The 16,934-nt window shown below is 41.3% G+C and overlaps 1 protein-coding gene and 2 non-coding genes across 4 annotated transcripts; all 3 read right to left on the reverse strand.

Moving 5' to 3' along the window:
• Window positions 1-1,464: 1,464 nt before the first annotated feature.
• Window positions 1,465-6,501, reverse strand: RPL21 (ribosomal protein L21). 2 transcript variants are annotated; one of them, XM_086739464.1, is made up of 6 exons: window positions 6,372-6,501; window positions 5,177-5,255; window positions 4,523-4,584; window positions 3,546-3,658; window positions 2,445-2,595; window positions 1,465-1,603 (listed from the first exon to the last, which is right to left on the reverse strand). In XM_086739464.1, exons 2-6 carry the CDS (start codon window positions 5,241-5,243, stop codon window positions 1,514-1,516), a joined length of 483 nt encoding a protein of 160 aa, XP_086595590.1. In that variant the 5' UTR covers window positions 5,244-5,255; window positions 6,372-6,501; the 3' UTR covers window positions 1,465-1,513. The 2 variants fall into 2 exon arrangements, with proteins under 2 accessions (XP_086595590.1, XP_086595591.1); XM_086739465.1 differs by having other exon boundaries at window positions 6,339-6,408.
• LOC147602375 (small nucleolar RNA SNORA27) lies at window positions 3,354-3,486 on the reverse strand. Its single transcript, XR_015257594.1, has one exon. It is a non-coding gene; the product is annotated as a small nucleolar RNA SNORA27 (small nucleolar RNA).
• LOC147602376 (small nucleolar RNA SNORD102) lies at window positions 3,843-3,917 on the reverse strand. Its single transcript, XR_015257586.1, has one exon. It is a non-coding gene; the product is annotated as a small nucleolar RNA SNORD102 (small nucleolar RNA).
• Window positions 6,502-16,934: the final 10,433 nt, after the last annotated feature.

Here is a 16,934-nt window from a genome sequence, read left to right on the forward strand (position 1 = left end):
GGGCACATTGCCGGCTCATGTTGAGCTTCTCATCCACCAGCACTCCCAAGTCCTTCTCCTCAGGGCTGCTCTCAATCCATTCCCTGCCCAGCCTGTATTTGTGCCTGGGATTGCCATGACCCAGGTACCTGATCACTGCAAATTTGAACCTCCAGTGCCTAAAGTCTGTCACTCTTAAATACCAGGCCAAGCCAGATAACGACTTCGACATCCAAAAAAATACATTCCATGAGAAATGGGAATACCCAGAGTTGAATGTTAGGCAAAAGCAAACAGGCATTAATCCCTTAATTCATAAGCAATCTGTACAATTTTGACACTTCTGCTTAAGGCACTTCAGAATTAAGGGAAAAAGCAAGTATCATTAACTCTCAACTTCTTACTCCCAAACCTACTAGCTGTCCTACAATTGACTAGTCAATAGTTTTCAACAGTCAGTATCTACAGAGTGCTTGAGGTCACTACTTTCTCTAGTATTTTACTCTCTCTACATGCAGACATCAGTTTTACATCACTTACTTGACGTAGCTAAGCAACACCTTGCATCACATTTGGAAAGGTAAAATAACATTTACCCAAATCTGTAACACAGTTAAGCTTGAGTTCACACATGTTCAAAGCTAACTAAGCAGGTTACCTTCAGCAGTTTTCTTAGCAAGCTTCACGCTGTTTCAAATAACACTCACAACAATAGCATTCGTTCGAGTAAGTAGCCAGCTAAACAAGTTCTTCCATTCAATGCACTCTGGGCAGCTAGCACTGGGTTTTTGTGAAGTATCAATAAATCAATGGGATGAGAGGAAAGCATTAGAATATCCAGGTAGATGTTCAGATTCAACAGACATGCTATAAACATACACAATGCAAGTGTTCAGCTAATGCCAGCCAACTCAAATGGTAAAAATCACATGAGAAAGGCTGGCAGTTTTGTTTGTAATTAAAGGCTTGTTTCTAAACTACTGCTATTCAATAAGAGCACTTATTGGCCTGAAGACATTCTAAAAAATCCTTCTTTTGCAGGTTAGAATGGTGAAACACCAAATCCACCCACAGTGATTTCTCAAGAGGATGCTTTCAAAAACTGTTTCCACAATTTTTCTTTGTTATTAATCTGAGGCCTCTTAGCCAAAAGCTTTTATTGATGAAATCCGAAACCCATTATCCCTTTTACCACAAAAACATTAAAACTTTTAAGTGACACTGTATAATTCTTGGTATATGCTCTCAGTATGTTGGTGAAATATTCCATGTCCTCTCATATTACCTCATGATCATCACGAAGCAATAGCGAATTCTAGTGTCCCCGGGATCTGTGATCTATATAAACAGCTAAACTGATCAGTAAAACCTGCAGATCATTTAAATGACTAAGCACCATGTAAGGCAAGTTAAATAAACAAACTTAAATACAAGCTTTCTAAAGCATTTGTTCCAAAGAACTAAAAGGAATCAGCCACAATCACATACACTTGTCCAAAACCAGATCTTTCATTTATTTTTTTTAAAGTGTGCCTTATGCCATGAATTCATAGGGAATTGGCTCCAGCAGCTCTGGATCCTTGCCATTTGTTCTCACAAAGTGTGCTTCTCTTGGTGGAGCAGGCTGCAAAGAGAAAAAAGAAAACTCATGGCACTAAAACTCAAAAGCAATCTTACACAAAATTCATTTTGACAACCAATTAACACATTATTATACAAACACTAGAGCAACTTTACCATTTCTAGTCTCTTTTAAAATTTGATTCAAAGAACAGCCGTAAGAAAATGATCTGCTAGAAAATGTGCTGGACTTTCATCACTGAATGAAAAAAAAACCTACACTTCACCCTCAGCCATTTATGAATCCAAATTAACATGAAGCGATGTGCCCTGCAGTTCCAGAAGCAAGAGCCATTATCTCTGCTCAAAAGTCTAGTTATCCATCCTTTTCTTAAAGGGCTGCAACAGAAACTGTTGCTGCTAAATTCAACTAAACCAAAGACAACACTGATCCTAGAAATCAGTCAGAGCTTCTGCTGGAGATCAGCAATAGAACAGGAAGCATCCGTCCCCTTGTTCACAGCTAAGGATAGAACTTCCATCCAGGAACAGTGCAGTTCTGTTCAGGCACCAAACAGACAGCTCAGATGCAGATACATCGATGCTGCCACTCTACTCTTAAAAAAAAAAGTAACCTCCCGCAAAAGGGTTGTGAACATAAGTCTGGGTGGTGGCATCAGACACCTCTACCACAATCTGCCAGAGACCTGCATTTTTCAGAATGCTGTAAGCAGCTTAATTCATGGGTGGGAAAGGTGTGTTTGTTTTGTTTTTCAAAGACAGAAAGAGCTTAGTTTACAGCATAACACTTGTTCAGAAACCAACATTTTACTCAACTGGTTTGGTTCTAGCTCATTTTTTTGTGAACTGAATCAACAATGTGTCAACTACAATAAAAATATTACCTGACGTTTCAGCTGAACCCAAATGCCTTTTTCTTTTGCTTCCTTTTTCTTCTTTTCGTTCTCCTTCACACGCTGCAGAAAGCTGTCTCTGCTCTTGGAATGTTTAATATGCTCAATACGCACATTAATTCTCTTGGCAAGAATCTTGCCCCTAAGAAAGAAAACTAGTTGTTACTCTTATCACACTTGAAAAAAGGCTACTTCAAAGCTAGTTTTACAGCCCTTACACGAATAACTCCGTAAGCTCAGTTACAGGTATTTTTTCTCTAAAGGGAAATCACTCAAAATACAATGCTGCAGATGCAAACTGGATATAACTTATATAACTAAAAGCTTATTAATATATAACAACGTGCTGATAATTTAGGATTAAGATTTAACCTTGTAGCCTACAAACAAAGAACTGTATTACCGCTGTACTCCAGTCCACTTCCTGGGGAAAAAAAAACCCAACTTGTCCTTTTCTGACTAAACTGTACAAAATAGTTTCATATATTGTCCATTTCTGACTAAATTGTACAAAATACAGCTACAAGTTAATATTTAAAAAGGGCTTCAGTGACAATGTCAACATCAGCTGAAAATCGCCATTAGGTAGAGTAGAATAGACTATTTCAGTTGGAAGAGACCTGGAATTATCATCTAGTCCAACTGCCCAACCACTTCAGGGCTGACCAGAAGTTAAAGCATATTGTTAAGGCCATTGTCCAAATGCCTCTTGAACACTGACCACCTCTCTAGGAAGCCTGTCCCAGTGTGTGACCACCCTCTCAGTAAAGAGATGCTCCCTAATGTCCAGTCTGAACCTCCCCTGCTGCAGCTTTGACCTATTCCCACACGTCCTATCACTGGATACCAAGGAGAACAGATCAAGGTAACGTCACCTTAAGTGCTGCCTGGAAAAATAAGAATTGTTTCCTCTGACAGGATCCAAGTCAAATGAGTACCATTTGCTTGGGTTATAAAAAGGATACGCACTTTACCCACCTTGAATGACCAATCAAGACAATAACTGTCTAACTGGCAAAGTGAAAGGAGGGTGCAATTACAGATCAACTTTTTCAAATAAAAAGTTTCCGTACACAGAATGTGATTACTTACTTAACCTGCTTGTTAACAATAATGCCCACAGCGTGCTGAGTAACATTATATACCCTTCCAGTCTTGCCATGGTAACACTTGTGAGGCATACCTTTTTGAACTGTACCCATACCCTGTTAAGAGGTAAAACAAGAATAAAGTTTAAAATTGAAATTGGGGGGGATGTCAAGGATTTCTTTCTAAACTTGAAGTACACATTTTCAAATTACTTGAGATTGATTTAAAAATACATCTATTTCGTTCGTACATTAGAATTTCTACCTCAAGACTACCAAATTTTGCTATGACAATTCTGGTTGCTTTCAGAGTCGGTGAAATGATTGATCACTTTGCTTTCAGCAAGCAATCACAGGAAATAATCATCATCAAGCTCCAGTGTGTCAAGAAGTGTTAATTCTGAACAGTGCAGTTCTCAGAGAGTCAAATTACAAACAAGCAAATCATACACCATCTTCTGCAGGACTGTGATGAAAACTCTGCATTTCAAATGAAACTAAAAGATTCAATGAAGTAGCAGTTCTTGGTGAAAGGCTTTCACACCCACTGCAACTTAATTTTGAAAGTACAGTTGATTTTGAAAGACAAGGTCCAGAAAATACTAAGTGACAGGAAACACTGCTTCACTTTTTCCCCACATGAATATGTATGATCTTATATTTATTTCTTGGCTTCTAGTTTTAAATAATACTTAAGTATAGTCCTACAGTGGTACAGAGACACAGACATAACTACCAGCCACACTGTCATAAACTATGATGCTTCCAAATAGCAGGTTCAAAACACAAAAACCAGCATGTGACACTGAAGCGTTACTATTGGTTTGGTACCACTGTCATTCCACCATTGCTTCAAAAGTGAGCGGCAGGTACTTGTGCTGACACACAACCCAAGTAACAAAAAAGACTTCCTCAAGAAACTGGAGACTGTAAAGGATTACACTGCTTTAGCTTTTAATTACATAGCACTGTAGAAAGTACCTTGATATCAACTATATCACCCTTCTTGTAGATGCGCATATAGGTAGCCAGAGGGACAACTCCTGTTAAGAGATACAAATTTGGATACTTATGAAGCTCACAGTTTCACACACAGAGACACACATATCCCAAATGGGGTCGAGACACAGCTCATGCATTTGATAGTTTTCTTAAAATAAAAACTGAGGACTCAAGCAGATTTTTTTTTCCAGCTGTAATTACCTCTTCACAGGCTCTCAATTTTCTTAAAAAATCCAACTAAGGAAAAATGACAGCTTTAATCTCATTCCCAATGCATAATTTGAAAAGGCATTACAACTACTTACTACTTCACTGTGAACACAGCTGTTATCACTGCTCATTGCTAAGAGGCAATTTTAAGAAAGTGTAACCGTTGAAAGATTTTCTTCACTTCACTTTCAAATTAATTTTCAAGCACCAACAGAATTAGCATTGTTACTACCGTGAAGCATCAGAACACCAATATATAAGCCATAAGAGATGAGTTGCCTTGCATGTTGTTCTACAGTTTTCAGCCCAAGTTCTCAGATACCCTTTGAAACAAGCCCTCGGTTCACAAATGCTACTTAGGGACTGTTGACATTCGGCAGGTCAGTAACTTAACACAGCGTTCTTACTACAAGGTATACTCACCATGCTTGCGAAACGGCCTTGAGAACATATAACGTGTTCCCCTCCTCTTTCCCTTTGTGTTCGTCATTTTGGCTGATTACTGTAAAAATGAATGCAAATTATTCCAAACTAGTTCGTTCACTAAAAATTTGACTGATTCAAATTCAGACATCTCAGAAAAATCAAATCTTCAAACTTTTTTGAGAATGACACTACTTCCAAATTCCTGGGTCAATTCAAGCAATGTTATTAGCTTAGGCATTCACAGAAAACAATATTGAGAGGACCAGAGGGTAATTCAGTTAGAATGGATACTAGCAAGTCACTGAGCTCGATCTCCTGCTTAAAGCAAGTTGCTGAGGGCTGTTCTGTCAGGTCTTGAAACCTTTCAAGGACAGAGAGAGACTACTGCATAGCCTCCTTGGGCATCCTGTTTGGAGACTTGGCTGTTCTCATGATCAAAATTTTTTTCCTTATATTCACTCTAAACTTCTCATTTTGATTTAAGCCAGTCATATTGTATTCTGCCACGTGCCCTCGTCAAATGCCACGATATCTCTTCTTGATAATGGTGCTGTTACATACCCCCAAGATACCTGTCCCAGGCCAAACCCAGTTCCCTCAGCCTCTCCTCACAAAGCATCCAAAAGGCAAGATCTCCCAATTTATCGGCCAGTATTACTTCTGACATAAGATGCGCACACACCCCACAGAGACGCCAAACAGCAGGCCCGTTAGCGAAGCCCGAGTGCCGCCGCACCCGGCGGTCCCCACTCTCAGGTCTGCCCCGGAGAGCTTCCCCAGCCGCCCGGCCTGCGCAGGGCCGCTCCCCAATCCCTGACATCCCGCCGGCAGCACCGGGGCTGACCGGGCCCATGGCCACGTGCCGCCGCCTTGGCGCGGCTCCGCTCCTGCCCCCGCCACCGGCCTCGGCGGCCCCCTCCCTCTCCCTCGGCGGTCCCCTCCCTCTCCCTCGGCGGTCCCCTCCCTCCCTGCGTCCCGCGACAGCCTCTTGGCTCGGCTCAGCCCGGTTCTGCCCAGCTCCCCGCACCGCGGCCTCCCAACTCCCTCAGCCTCCTCGCCCCAGCAAGGCCGTGCCGCCCCCAGCCGGAGCTGGCGGCCACCTGCCCCGCCGCCAGCGCGGCCCACTCGCCCGGCCGCCTTCCCAGAGCCGCGAAGGCACCTGAGGCCGGCGAGCGAGGCTCCGCGAACTTACCCGTGCTCGCCTACAAAATGGCGGCTCAGGGCGAAAAGAAAGAGGCGGTGCCGCGGCCGCCCTTAACAGCGGGGCCTTGGCGGGGCTGCCCGCGCCGCGCCTGAGAGAAAGTGGCGGGGAGGCGCCTGCCTGCCTGCCTGCCTGCGGGAAATCTCGTGGAGGGACTCCAGTGCACCGCTCGCGAGGAGCGGCGCTGAGCTGGACAGGCTGGAGAGCTGGGCCCGTGGCAGCCTCATGAAGTTCAACCAGGCCAAGTGCAAGGTCCTGCACCTGGGACGGGGCAATCCCAGGCACGAACACAGGCTGGGCAGAGAATGGATCAAGAACAGCCCTGAGGAGAAAGGCTTGAGGGTGCTGGTGGACGAGAAGCTCAACATGAGCTGGCAATGTGCCCCTGCGGCTCAAAAGCCAACCGCATCCTGGGCTGCATCAGCGTGGCCAGCAGGTCGAGGGAGGTGATTCTCCCCCTCTACTCAGCTCTTGTGAGACCCCACCTGCAGTACTGCATCCAGCTCTGGAGCCCCCAACATAAGGACATGGATGGACTTGTTGGAGAAGGTCCAGAGGAGGGCTGTGAAGATGATGAGAGGGCTGGAGCACCTTTCCTATGAGGACAGGCTGAGAGAGCTGGGGCTGTTCAGCCTGGAGAAGAGAAGATTCTGGAGAGACCTTCCAGTACCTAAAGACAGCATATAGGAAAGATGGGGATAAACTCTTTAGCAAGGCTTGTTGTGATACAACAAGAGGCAATGGTTTTAAAATAGAGGGAGGCACATTCAGACTTGACATAATGAAAAAGATATTTACAATGAGAGTGGTGAAACACTGGCATCGGATGTCCAGAGAGGTGGTGGATGCCCCATCCCTGGAAACATTCAAGGCCAGGTTGGACGGGGCTCTGAGCAACCTCATCTGGTTGGAGATGTCCCTGTGCCTTGCAGGGGGGTTGGACTAGATGGCCTTTAAAGGTCCCTTCCAACCCAAAATATTCTATGATTCTAACCAGCGAACTCATCTGGCAGAAGTTGGACCTTTCTGCTAAAGCAAGAACAAAGGCTGGGTTTTTTTTTTTCCCATGCCTGTGTCATGAGACGGGTCTAGGAGAGGCTTGACAGTGGGGGTGGTGGGAAAGTGAGCCAAGCATGTGTTAGGTATCCTGACGAGTGTGGTGGGGTGGCTGGGCCACTGTCCATAAGGAACTGTGTTTGATAGTATAAAATATAAGCAGCCAAGAAGTTGTTTTATAACATTAAAGAAGTGCACTGAAATTTAAATGTGCAGTAATGTGAGCCTTCTGCTACTATGTGTTAGTCACAGCCACCTGACTGGAGATCCAGGTAGTCCTGGGCAGGAAAGAGAAGCAAACCAAGAGCAGAAGTGGAAAAACTCCAGGTTTTGGAAACTCAGGTTTGGAGTTTCTGATAAGAAACATTGCAACGGGCTTGCTCATGATGATAATGCCATAATCTCCAATTTGTGTGGCAGATGTTTCCACAAAGATAAATAAAATACAGATTGTCAACACAGAGCCTTTACATGGCCACAGGTTGCATCAGCTGTGCGGTGCCTGAAAATGAAGTGGACTGGTGAGCAGCTTCCAGAGCCGACGGCATGACTCATTGTGTTTGTGCATCGTCAATATTGGAGCAGACAGGAATCATCATGGGAAGCTGACTGCAGGCGCGAGTGAGTCAAAAGAGGTCCTCCCTCCCCTGAACTAAACACGCAGAGACAGTTCAAAACTTGTCTCAGTGAGAAGTTGCGCTACTGCAGGAATTTTTGTTTTGAATGAAAGAAGCACTTACTTAATTTAGGGGAGGGATGATTACTTAAAGTGGCATATAAAAAACATATTTGATCCTCTGACTAACTTCACAGTTATTCTAGTGTTGTCTTGCAAAACTTAAGCCCTTTCTATCATCATTTTAAAGCTAGTTTAATATTTATGGATCTCAGGAATGGATGTGGAGGATTAAATACACTATCAGGTTCTGCCTGCAAAGCTACCTGGCAGGGCATGTTATGACAGACAGAGGCCCCGTCTCCACACAAAATCTCTTGGAGTAAAGTGTTATATTTAGAAAAAAGGTGTCAGTATTCCAGCTTTGCATCATGAAAATTCTAGAATTTACAGCACCTGATATCTACGTAGGGACAATCTGTATAATTTAATATGCACTCAGCCCAGGTTTCCAAGCGTGAAGATAAGCTATGAGCCCGAACAGCTCTTAAGTGAGGAAGCATATTGGCAACGGGTAGAGAGATTTCAGGGGGGATATCAAGCAAAGTAAAGACAGGAAGCTAAATCCTAAAAGGCATATTGAATAAAGGAAGATAGGCATTTTCAGTGAGCTGAACTCCTTACTCTTGCCGGTGATTTACATAGAAGGCAAATCTTCTCCACATGAGAAAGAATGGGGAAGAAACTCAACGTGTTGAAACTCATGTCCACAGATAGAGCATGTAAGTGTAATTCATAAGGGAGCAGTTAACTGTGAGCTTAATTGAACTCTGCTTTATTTGGGACAAAGTAAGACATTCAGGATTTGCTACAGCTTTTATTTTTTCCTGAATAAATTGCATGACAGATCTATTCAAAATTTCAGTAATGTTTTGATTCATAAAATCTACCTTGATTAGCGCATTCCCAGGATCCTTCTTTAGCTCAACATTTCAAAGAAACAATCATGTTTCCTAGTTTGTCTCCATTGAATCGTTCACTGGGCACGCTGTCTGGGTCTCATCCGGAAGTCCATCCTCTCTACCAGCATTTTATACATGGTTTCCCAAAACTATGGCCTACTGAGCACTTAAAGACTGAAGAGCCTTTGTATGTTGCTCACAAAAGGATTTCTTAATAATGGCTGCCTGCAGCAGATAAATGTGCACAAGTTGTGGGGTGAGTTCTGGTCTGGAAACAGGCGCTAGCAGCCAAGCAGATGTTGAGGAGACCTGCAGCTCTACATTCCAGACTGCAGGTGCTTCCTTTACTGCCCTGCCTGATCCCCTCAGAAACCAGCCTAAACTGCTCTTCCTTGATCAAACTGCAGTTGCAGGATCCAGATTCCAGTTTCTCCTAGGCTGTACAGCTAACGTCACATTTGGTTCTGCATCAGAAACACCAGATCCTCAAGACTGGGGTGAACGTGAGTGGCAACACCTAGCTTAACATGAGGATCTAAAACCCTATAAAGGTCCCAGGCTGGTGATCCACCCGTTAATGTTCTCTGGAAATTTTACTACACCATGGTAGACTGTGTTTCCCTCCTATTCTCCCTGGCTTGGAGGCAGAGCAAGACAGGGAAAGCAGCTTCAATGGGAGCCAGTTCAAAAATTGCTGGGGAAAGGAGCTTGAAAGGGAGGGCTCATTAGAAGTCCGAGGAGTGGGGACTAGATAAACATCATTTTGTTTTTCAGAGTGAAAAGTACCATGCTAAAAACCCCATTTCCAGTCCCCAAGCTCCCATAGCTACAATTCTGGTATTTTCTTTGGGAGAGCCTCATTTTGTTTGTGACACTTCTCTGCAGCATCTATCTGGACAACAGCTCTTTCTAAAGAATAAATGTGCTGTGATGATTCTGCACATGGGATTGTCAGGAATCCTTCACTGAAATTTTAATACACAGTGGGATCTGGCTTGCTCCTAAACTCAGATGACCCAGTGATATAAACAGATCTCGAGTGTGACATTCCATTTGTGTTAGGTTATTCAGCAGGGGTGTGGAAGGAATTTAAATTAATGAGAGTTTGTAAAGGGCTTTGAGGTGAAACATGAAAAATATTCCCCTTCCGTAGGGTGTAGGTCTCCTGTGTCTCATATAATGCATTCATTATATGAAAAAAAAAAAAAGATAGCTGATTATGACTGGAGCAAAATTTTAACAGAAATAACTGAGAATAGGTGTTAAATAAAGAGAATTAAAATCTGTAGTTCCTCTTGCGATAATGCTGCAGAACCAAGAATCTAAATTGAAAATCAAGATTGTGAAGTTAATTGGTTACCCCATGGCAGGCTCCTTGCCATGGAAGTGCAGCATCTACCCTGTGCTTTTGATCAAAAAGTCACTGACCAAAGTAATCTGTGTCACCTCTTAAGTTGACCCTGTTGTTCCTTTGTTCACTCTTTCCAAAAGTATATATTGTTATGTGGCATCTGAGAGTCATGCTTCTGTCCCCTTTCATGGTCTCTTTACCTCCCTGATGATTCTAGCTCTAACAACCTTTTTATTTCTGGTAGTCAGTTCAACTCCTCATCCACAAACCCCATTCTGTAAATATAAGCCTGAGCTTAGTTTCATGGAAGTTAAAATGAACAGAATTTGTGTCTAATCAACCGATCACCTCCCAAAAATGACTGTCCAGACAAACTCCTTGAATGATCTCACTGTGCAATTACAGAAGTGCCTGTACAGGTGGCCGTCCCGAGCTGCCTTGCCAGTGAGGCATTTCATGGAGAAAGGAATGGAAAATAATGACAGCGTGCCTTTGAGAGAAATGGAAGGGCAAAAACTCTATAGACCAAGAACTGTGATGGGGCCCAGCATATCACACATGGGTGAAAGTTTTCGTTACACTAATGCTACTTACACAGTAATTGCTAATTCAAAATGTTGCTAGATGCAGGTAGATTGATACTGAAGCCAAAAAAAAAGAGGCCTTTTTCCATCATTATCTCAACTGCCGCATAAAATCTGAAATATTGACAAGTTCTGTCATTCAACTGTATATTTGATTTACATGGCATTCTACTTGTATATGTCTATCAGTGAATACTGCGCTACTGACCACACAGTAATTGTCAGGAACTTGCAAGGAAGCTGTTGTGTAACTGTGACCAGCTTCTCGTGTGTACCAGATAATACAATGCATTTATCTAACTTCAGATGTATCAAACTTCATTTCAAAAGCAATTAACGTCCCTTTCCTCTCTTACTAATGGAGTGGCTTCTCAATAAACTGTTTTCATTAATGCCGTGTTTTCTGAAACTTCTAAGTGTTACTACTTTTTTGAGGTCAGCTGCCTCCGTGTAACCTCCCCTGAGTCCAATCCATCTAGCCAGGAACAAATAACTCCTCATATTGTCAGCAACAACTTTGCTGGATATTTAGTTGTTTTGACTAAAGGTGATTAGCCACTCCTGGGCTGACACAGCTGGTAATTACAGATACTTTTTGCTCCTCTGTAATGGATGAACTGAGCTGCTGCCAGCAGTAAATCTGCATAATGTGGGGATGTTTGTGGGGACTTTCTTTTGATGATGTATGGAATATAAGTAGAGAATTATTATTAAAATATATTTTAAAAAATCCGATCTTTCACAATCCCCCTTAAGCCCTTCACCAGCCTTCTTGGGAGCTATTAACCACAGTTTAAGAAATAACTGGGCTAATGATAAGGAACCTACTGCTATTTTATCTTAATTTGTTTATGTCTGATCTTATGTGTACTTCTAGCTGGAAGAACAACACTTGCCCTTTTTCTGTAATTATTTACACAGAAGAATATCCCTTTTACACCTTCATTTTGCTAAGCTAAATAATCCAGGCTCTTGGAGCCTCCAGACACATAGCAGGCTCTGTGCTCCCATTCTCACGCATCTCTCTTGAGTATGCAGTGATCAGATTTGTACACACCAGTCCCAGTTAGTTTATTTACCGTGCACCGATTATTTCTGAGATACTTCTTGTTATTACTGAAGATGATCACAATCTGCAAAACATGAAGCTATTGGGGTTGAATTTTTTACTGGCTGTAAATGTTTCAGTGTTTGTCCTTAACCTGCTAGCTGGGAACCAGGAGACAATTTCTAAATCTAACACTCATGCAACGGCAGACCTCTCAGTGATTTCAGTGGCACAATGTCAATTCTTATATATTGATGATTTTGCTAAGGCAAAACTTTCAGTGTCTTCAAATAATTTTTGTCTATAAGGAATAAATAGGACAGAATTGGCTTTTAATCACTTTAAAATACATTGGCCAAAACAAAACAAATACACTCTAGGAAAAACTGCAGACTGTTGAGGGCCAGGCTTAGGTGACCTTTTCCTTATCTGATTTCTAGCATGTGACTACTTTATTCACTATAAAGTGTAATTTTAACAGAAGCTCAACCTATGCCAATTGTTTTTCAAGACAGGCTTAACTTTGGAGGGCAAAGAGACTTAGGTTTCAGTAGATCTGAATATGAGCTTTGCTGCTGAAATGTAATACCTGATGTAAAGTATCATATATAAGAACAGTTTATTATAAGCGCACACTAAGTTTGAACTCATGAAATCTCACTGAAACTATATTACAGAACAGTATTTTTTGTGCTAATCCTCAGGTGAGTTTGCAGATGATACCTAATTGTTGGGAGCGGTCAAATCACTGGAGGGCAGGGCTGCTATTAAGAGGGACTGAAACAGGCTGGAGAAATGGGCTGACAGGAACCTTGAAGTTCAGGACAGGCAAGCACAAAGTCCTGCACTTAGGTTGGAATTACTCCATGTGACAGGACAGGCGGGGGGCTGGCTGTAGGGAAAGGGGCTTTGCTGAAAAGGACTTGAGGGTCCTGGTGGACAACAGCAATATGCTCTTGCTGCAAAGTCAACTGCATCCAGGACTGTATTAGCAAGAGGTTGGCAAGTAGGGCAAGGGATTCTTCCTCCCCATTTGGCACTTGTCAGACCACAACTGGAGTATGCATCCTGTTTGGGGCTTCCCAGGATACAAAAGACATGGACATACTGGAGCAAGCCCAGTGGAGGGCCACCAAGATGGTCATGGGGCTGAAGCACAGGGACATATGAGAAGAAGCTGAAAAAGCTGGGTTTGCTCACCTGGCAAAGGATAAGGAAATCTTCTATCTCTCTTTTGCTGTCTCATGGGAGGGTGCAGAGAAGATGGAGACAGACACCTCTCAGGGGTGTCCAGTAGAAGGGCAAGAGGCAATGGACAGAAGTCAGAACATGGGAAATTTCTGACTCAAGATAATGGAAATGTTTTTCATGTAAGGTGGTCAAAAACACAACCAGATTGCTCAGAGAGATGGTGGAATTTACATCCTTGGAGCTATTTAAAACTCAACATGGCTCTGAGCAACCTGATGTAGCTGGACCTGCTTTGAGCAGGGGATTGTACTAAAGACTTCCATAGGTGCCAGAGATTGTTTTGAGTCTATGATCATTACAACTTCTCAACATCAGGTGCTGTAGTTTAAAAAAGCAGCATGCCTGATGGATGCAACAGCATAAAGTTAAAATGTGAGCGGAATCATTCTCTATTCTATAAATACTCTATAGCATTGTACTAGCATATTGGCATCTGAGGTAGCCATTTGTGTTTCTCATAAATTGTTCTAATCAGAGCCATTAACATAATTGGTTTTAATTGCATATGAAATGGCAAAGAACGTTGCTGGAAGGAAAAAACTATACAATATTGCTAGTTTTATTTCAAGTAAAGGAATGTTTTCTACTTAGTGTTAGCTGAATTTCAGTAAGCACAAATTTAAGTTTGTCTTCAAACTGTGCCAAATTAAATTGGGTTTTCTGTATGAATACATAAAGACAAAGTAGAATGTTTGTGATTTTAATAGTGCTACCAAATGCCCTTTTTAATAATGTATGAAGTAACCAGAGTTATTGCAAACTCAAGTACTGAGCGGACTGTAACAATCTTTCAGTAAACATTATCATCTTACTCTAGTTCTGCATATCTTCTGGATGCTAAAAGAAAATCCTAACCTGCCTTCATAGCCTCTTCTTGAAAGAAAAGGAAGGAAGAATCAAATACAGAAACTACAGGAGTACTGTTCTCTGCATCAAAGCACTTCACATGTGATTATAATTCCAGTTATATAGTCTTTCTTAGGTGCTTTAGCAGAGTTTGAATTTGCAGTCAAAAAATGTCCGCCTTCACTGGGTGATTTGCTTTTTGCAGGCCAGCCTCCTTTCCAAAATGGGAAATGGTCTTTAGCTTCTGCAGTCTTACACATACTAGTATCTTGAATGATGAACCTGCAACTGACCCCATAACATCACAAGGTATAGGATGCTTTTAAATAGTTGTATTTTTTTTTAAATACATGTGCTTTTATTTTCATCCTGTTTTGAACATTTTCAGTCCTGCCATCACATGTTTCAATTTTCTAGCTTATTGAGCCAGAAACTTGTTATAATAAGCAAAAGGTGGATTTCTCAAGTAATCCTCATCACCTGAACCCAGCAACTGTGGTTGCAAGAGAGCTATCAAATATCACAAGGCTTGTGATAAAATAATGACTTGGCTATGCTCTGACAACCCTTGTCAATGAGATGACAGCTGCTCTGAAGAAACACTACAACCAGAAAAAAAAAAACAAATTAATGGTCACTCAAGAAGAGGTGAAATGGAGAATTAACAAAGGATAAACTCGACCAAGCTACAACTAATCAAGGATGAACTAGACCAACTTTCCGATACGTATAGTGGGAATAATAGCACGTATTTACAGAGCAGGGTTATTGTTAATGATCTGTTCATTAATATTTGTGAAATGCTGTGGAGCCCTTCATGGAATATGCAAAAGAGTATTGTGAGCTAATTAGTACATGTGCTGCTCCAAGGCAGCCTCATCATAGCCAAGGGAGAGAGGCAGTGCTGGTGATGGGGCAAAACAGGGAAAAACAAACAGAGGGCAAATAGCAAGATGAAGTGCCGCAGGGGGAGAAGAGGAAATGAAATTGCGGGGAAATGGAAGGAGGAAATGAGGCCGTATGGGACAAAGAGCTCATGCCTGGGTTACTGCAGTATAAAGGCACAGGGCACAAATCCATATGAAATTGAGCTGTATTAGTTCTGCTGCTCATGCAATAACCTGTGGTTGTTTGTTTTGGGTTGTTGTGGGTTTTTTTGTCTTTTTTTTTTTTTTTTTAAGAAAAAAACTAAGTATAACCAAAGAAAAACAAGTATAACCAGATGGGAGTATTTAACTGGCCACCTGCAAGTACAGAAGGGAACTATGGGTTTTACAGGGTATAAATCTTCCAAGAAAAGAAATAAAAATCACTCTACTTCTGTATTGCTGACAAAGAGAGCATTGTTTGAGAACTGATTGCAACATGCACTTGAACAATAGCTTCAGATCAGCAGAAGCACAAAATATTGCTAACAGTGATATATGTTTCAATTAAAACAAAAATAAGTAACTACCAATTAGTGTCATGAAAAACACAGAATATTAACAGTAAATGTTCTTTAGCAATTTTATTATCTCCACAAAGCTGTTTCCAGTATTTTTTATACCTCTTATTGATAATTTTTTCCACTGTGTAGCTATCTGCATGCTGTTTTACGCATTCCTCCTCAGCTTCCTCTATATCTTGGTACTGCAGAGAAGTGATTAGTGGGGGAGACTGTAAAGATACAAAGACTCTTCACCTGGAGGCTGCCTGTTGTCATATTGTGTGTCACTGTTCTTATTACATGACAGATAATCTTGCTTTTGGAGAACTGCTGAGAAGATCACAAAAATACTATCTTGCTGACTGCAGCTGGAAGCTTTCGTTGGTATTCTGGTAGAGAACACAGAGACTGAAGAAGCATCGGGTACTTCTTACCTCTAGTAATGGATTTTCCAGGTTAGTGTTAGAGCACTGTCACTAGGTCCTGAGTTTTCATACTAAGGAGAAACTAGAGTTACTGAGACAATTGTTTCCCTAGTGCCTGTGTCAAGGATTAAATCCATTCTTTTTTTTTAAAAAAATGTTTCTATTATTGAAAGTATTTCATTATAATATTAAACAACCTTATCTCTAAATATACTATTTCTCCAAAAGATTCTGTTAAGAACAATGTCAAAAAGCACAGTTATTGTTTTTGTGCCTAGCTCATGTCATTTCTTATCGAGATCACTGAGACCCAAACGATACCCATTTCTCTTGCAGAATACAATGATTACATTGTTCAAAAGAGTTACCGTCCTTTTTCAAAGGACTATAACTTTCAGTTAGAATTCCACCTGCTTTTAGGTCTAATAATGATTATTTATCACACTTCTTTGTAAAATATTCTGAGATTTACTGATGAAAAGCACTAAGGAATAAAATAATATTTATGTACTGTACAACTGTAGTATCATAATCTTAATTGTTTGTATAGTTTTTGTGATCATAATTTATTAATTGTCTTGTTTATGTATGTAAGTAAAGCTATGAAAACTTTTGAAACTATGAATGAAATGTATCGCTTAACTACTTGCTCAGATCCTCCCATATCCAGCTAGCTTACCATGGCCCCCTTGTCATAGCTCCCAGAAAGCATGTACAACTGTTATGAAAATAGTTGTATTTTCTGAAAATGTACCATCAACATAAATTTACAAAGATTAATTTACTAATATAGATGTTTAACTATCTGTCAGTCAGTACAAGGTGGTTTGATATAACTTTCCAAATGTATTTCCTGTTTCTCTCTTTTGTTTCCAAGAAGGATCCAGTTTCACTCATATAACGTGTTAAGATTCCAGTTCTGTATAATTTTATTCAGCCTCAGGTTTTCTTGAAATTATGAAATACAAGTTGGGGAAAATTTCTTT

This window comes from Chlamydotis macqueenii, chromosome 1 (genome assembly GCF_036417535.1).
Source record: "Chlamydotis macqueenii isolate bChlMac1 chromosome 1, bChlMac1.mat, whole genome shotgun sequence".
Classification (NCBI taxonomy): Eukaryota; Metazoa; Chordata; class Aves; order Otidiformes; family Otididae; genus Chlamydotis; species Chlamydotis macqueenii.

Excerpts from the sequence above, each read along its gene's own strand:
- RPL21 (XM_086739464.1), bottom strand. The coding sequence starts at position 5,243 with ATGACGAACACAAAGGGAAAGAGGAGGGGAACACGTTATATGTTCTCA. Across the intron at positions 4,585-5,176 it reads AAGGCCGTTTCGCAAGCATG|GAGTTGTCCCTCTGGCTACC; the intron begins GTGAGTATACCT and ends ATCTCTTAACAG. Across the intron at positions 1,604-2,444 it reads GGGTTCAGCTGAAACGTCAG|CCTGCTCCACCAAGAGAAGC; the intron begins GTAATATTTTTA and ends TTCTCTTTGCAG.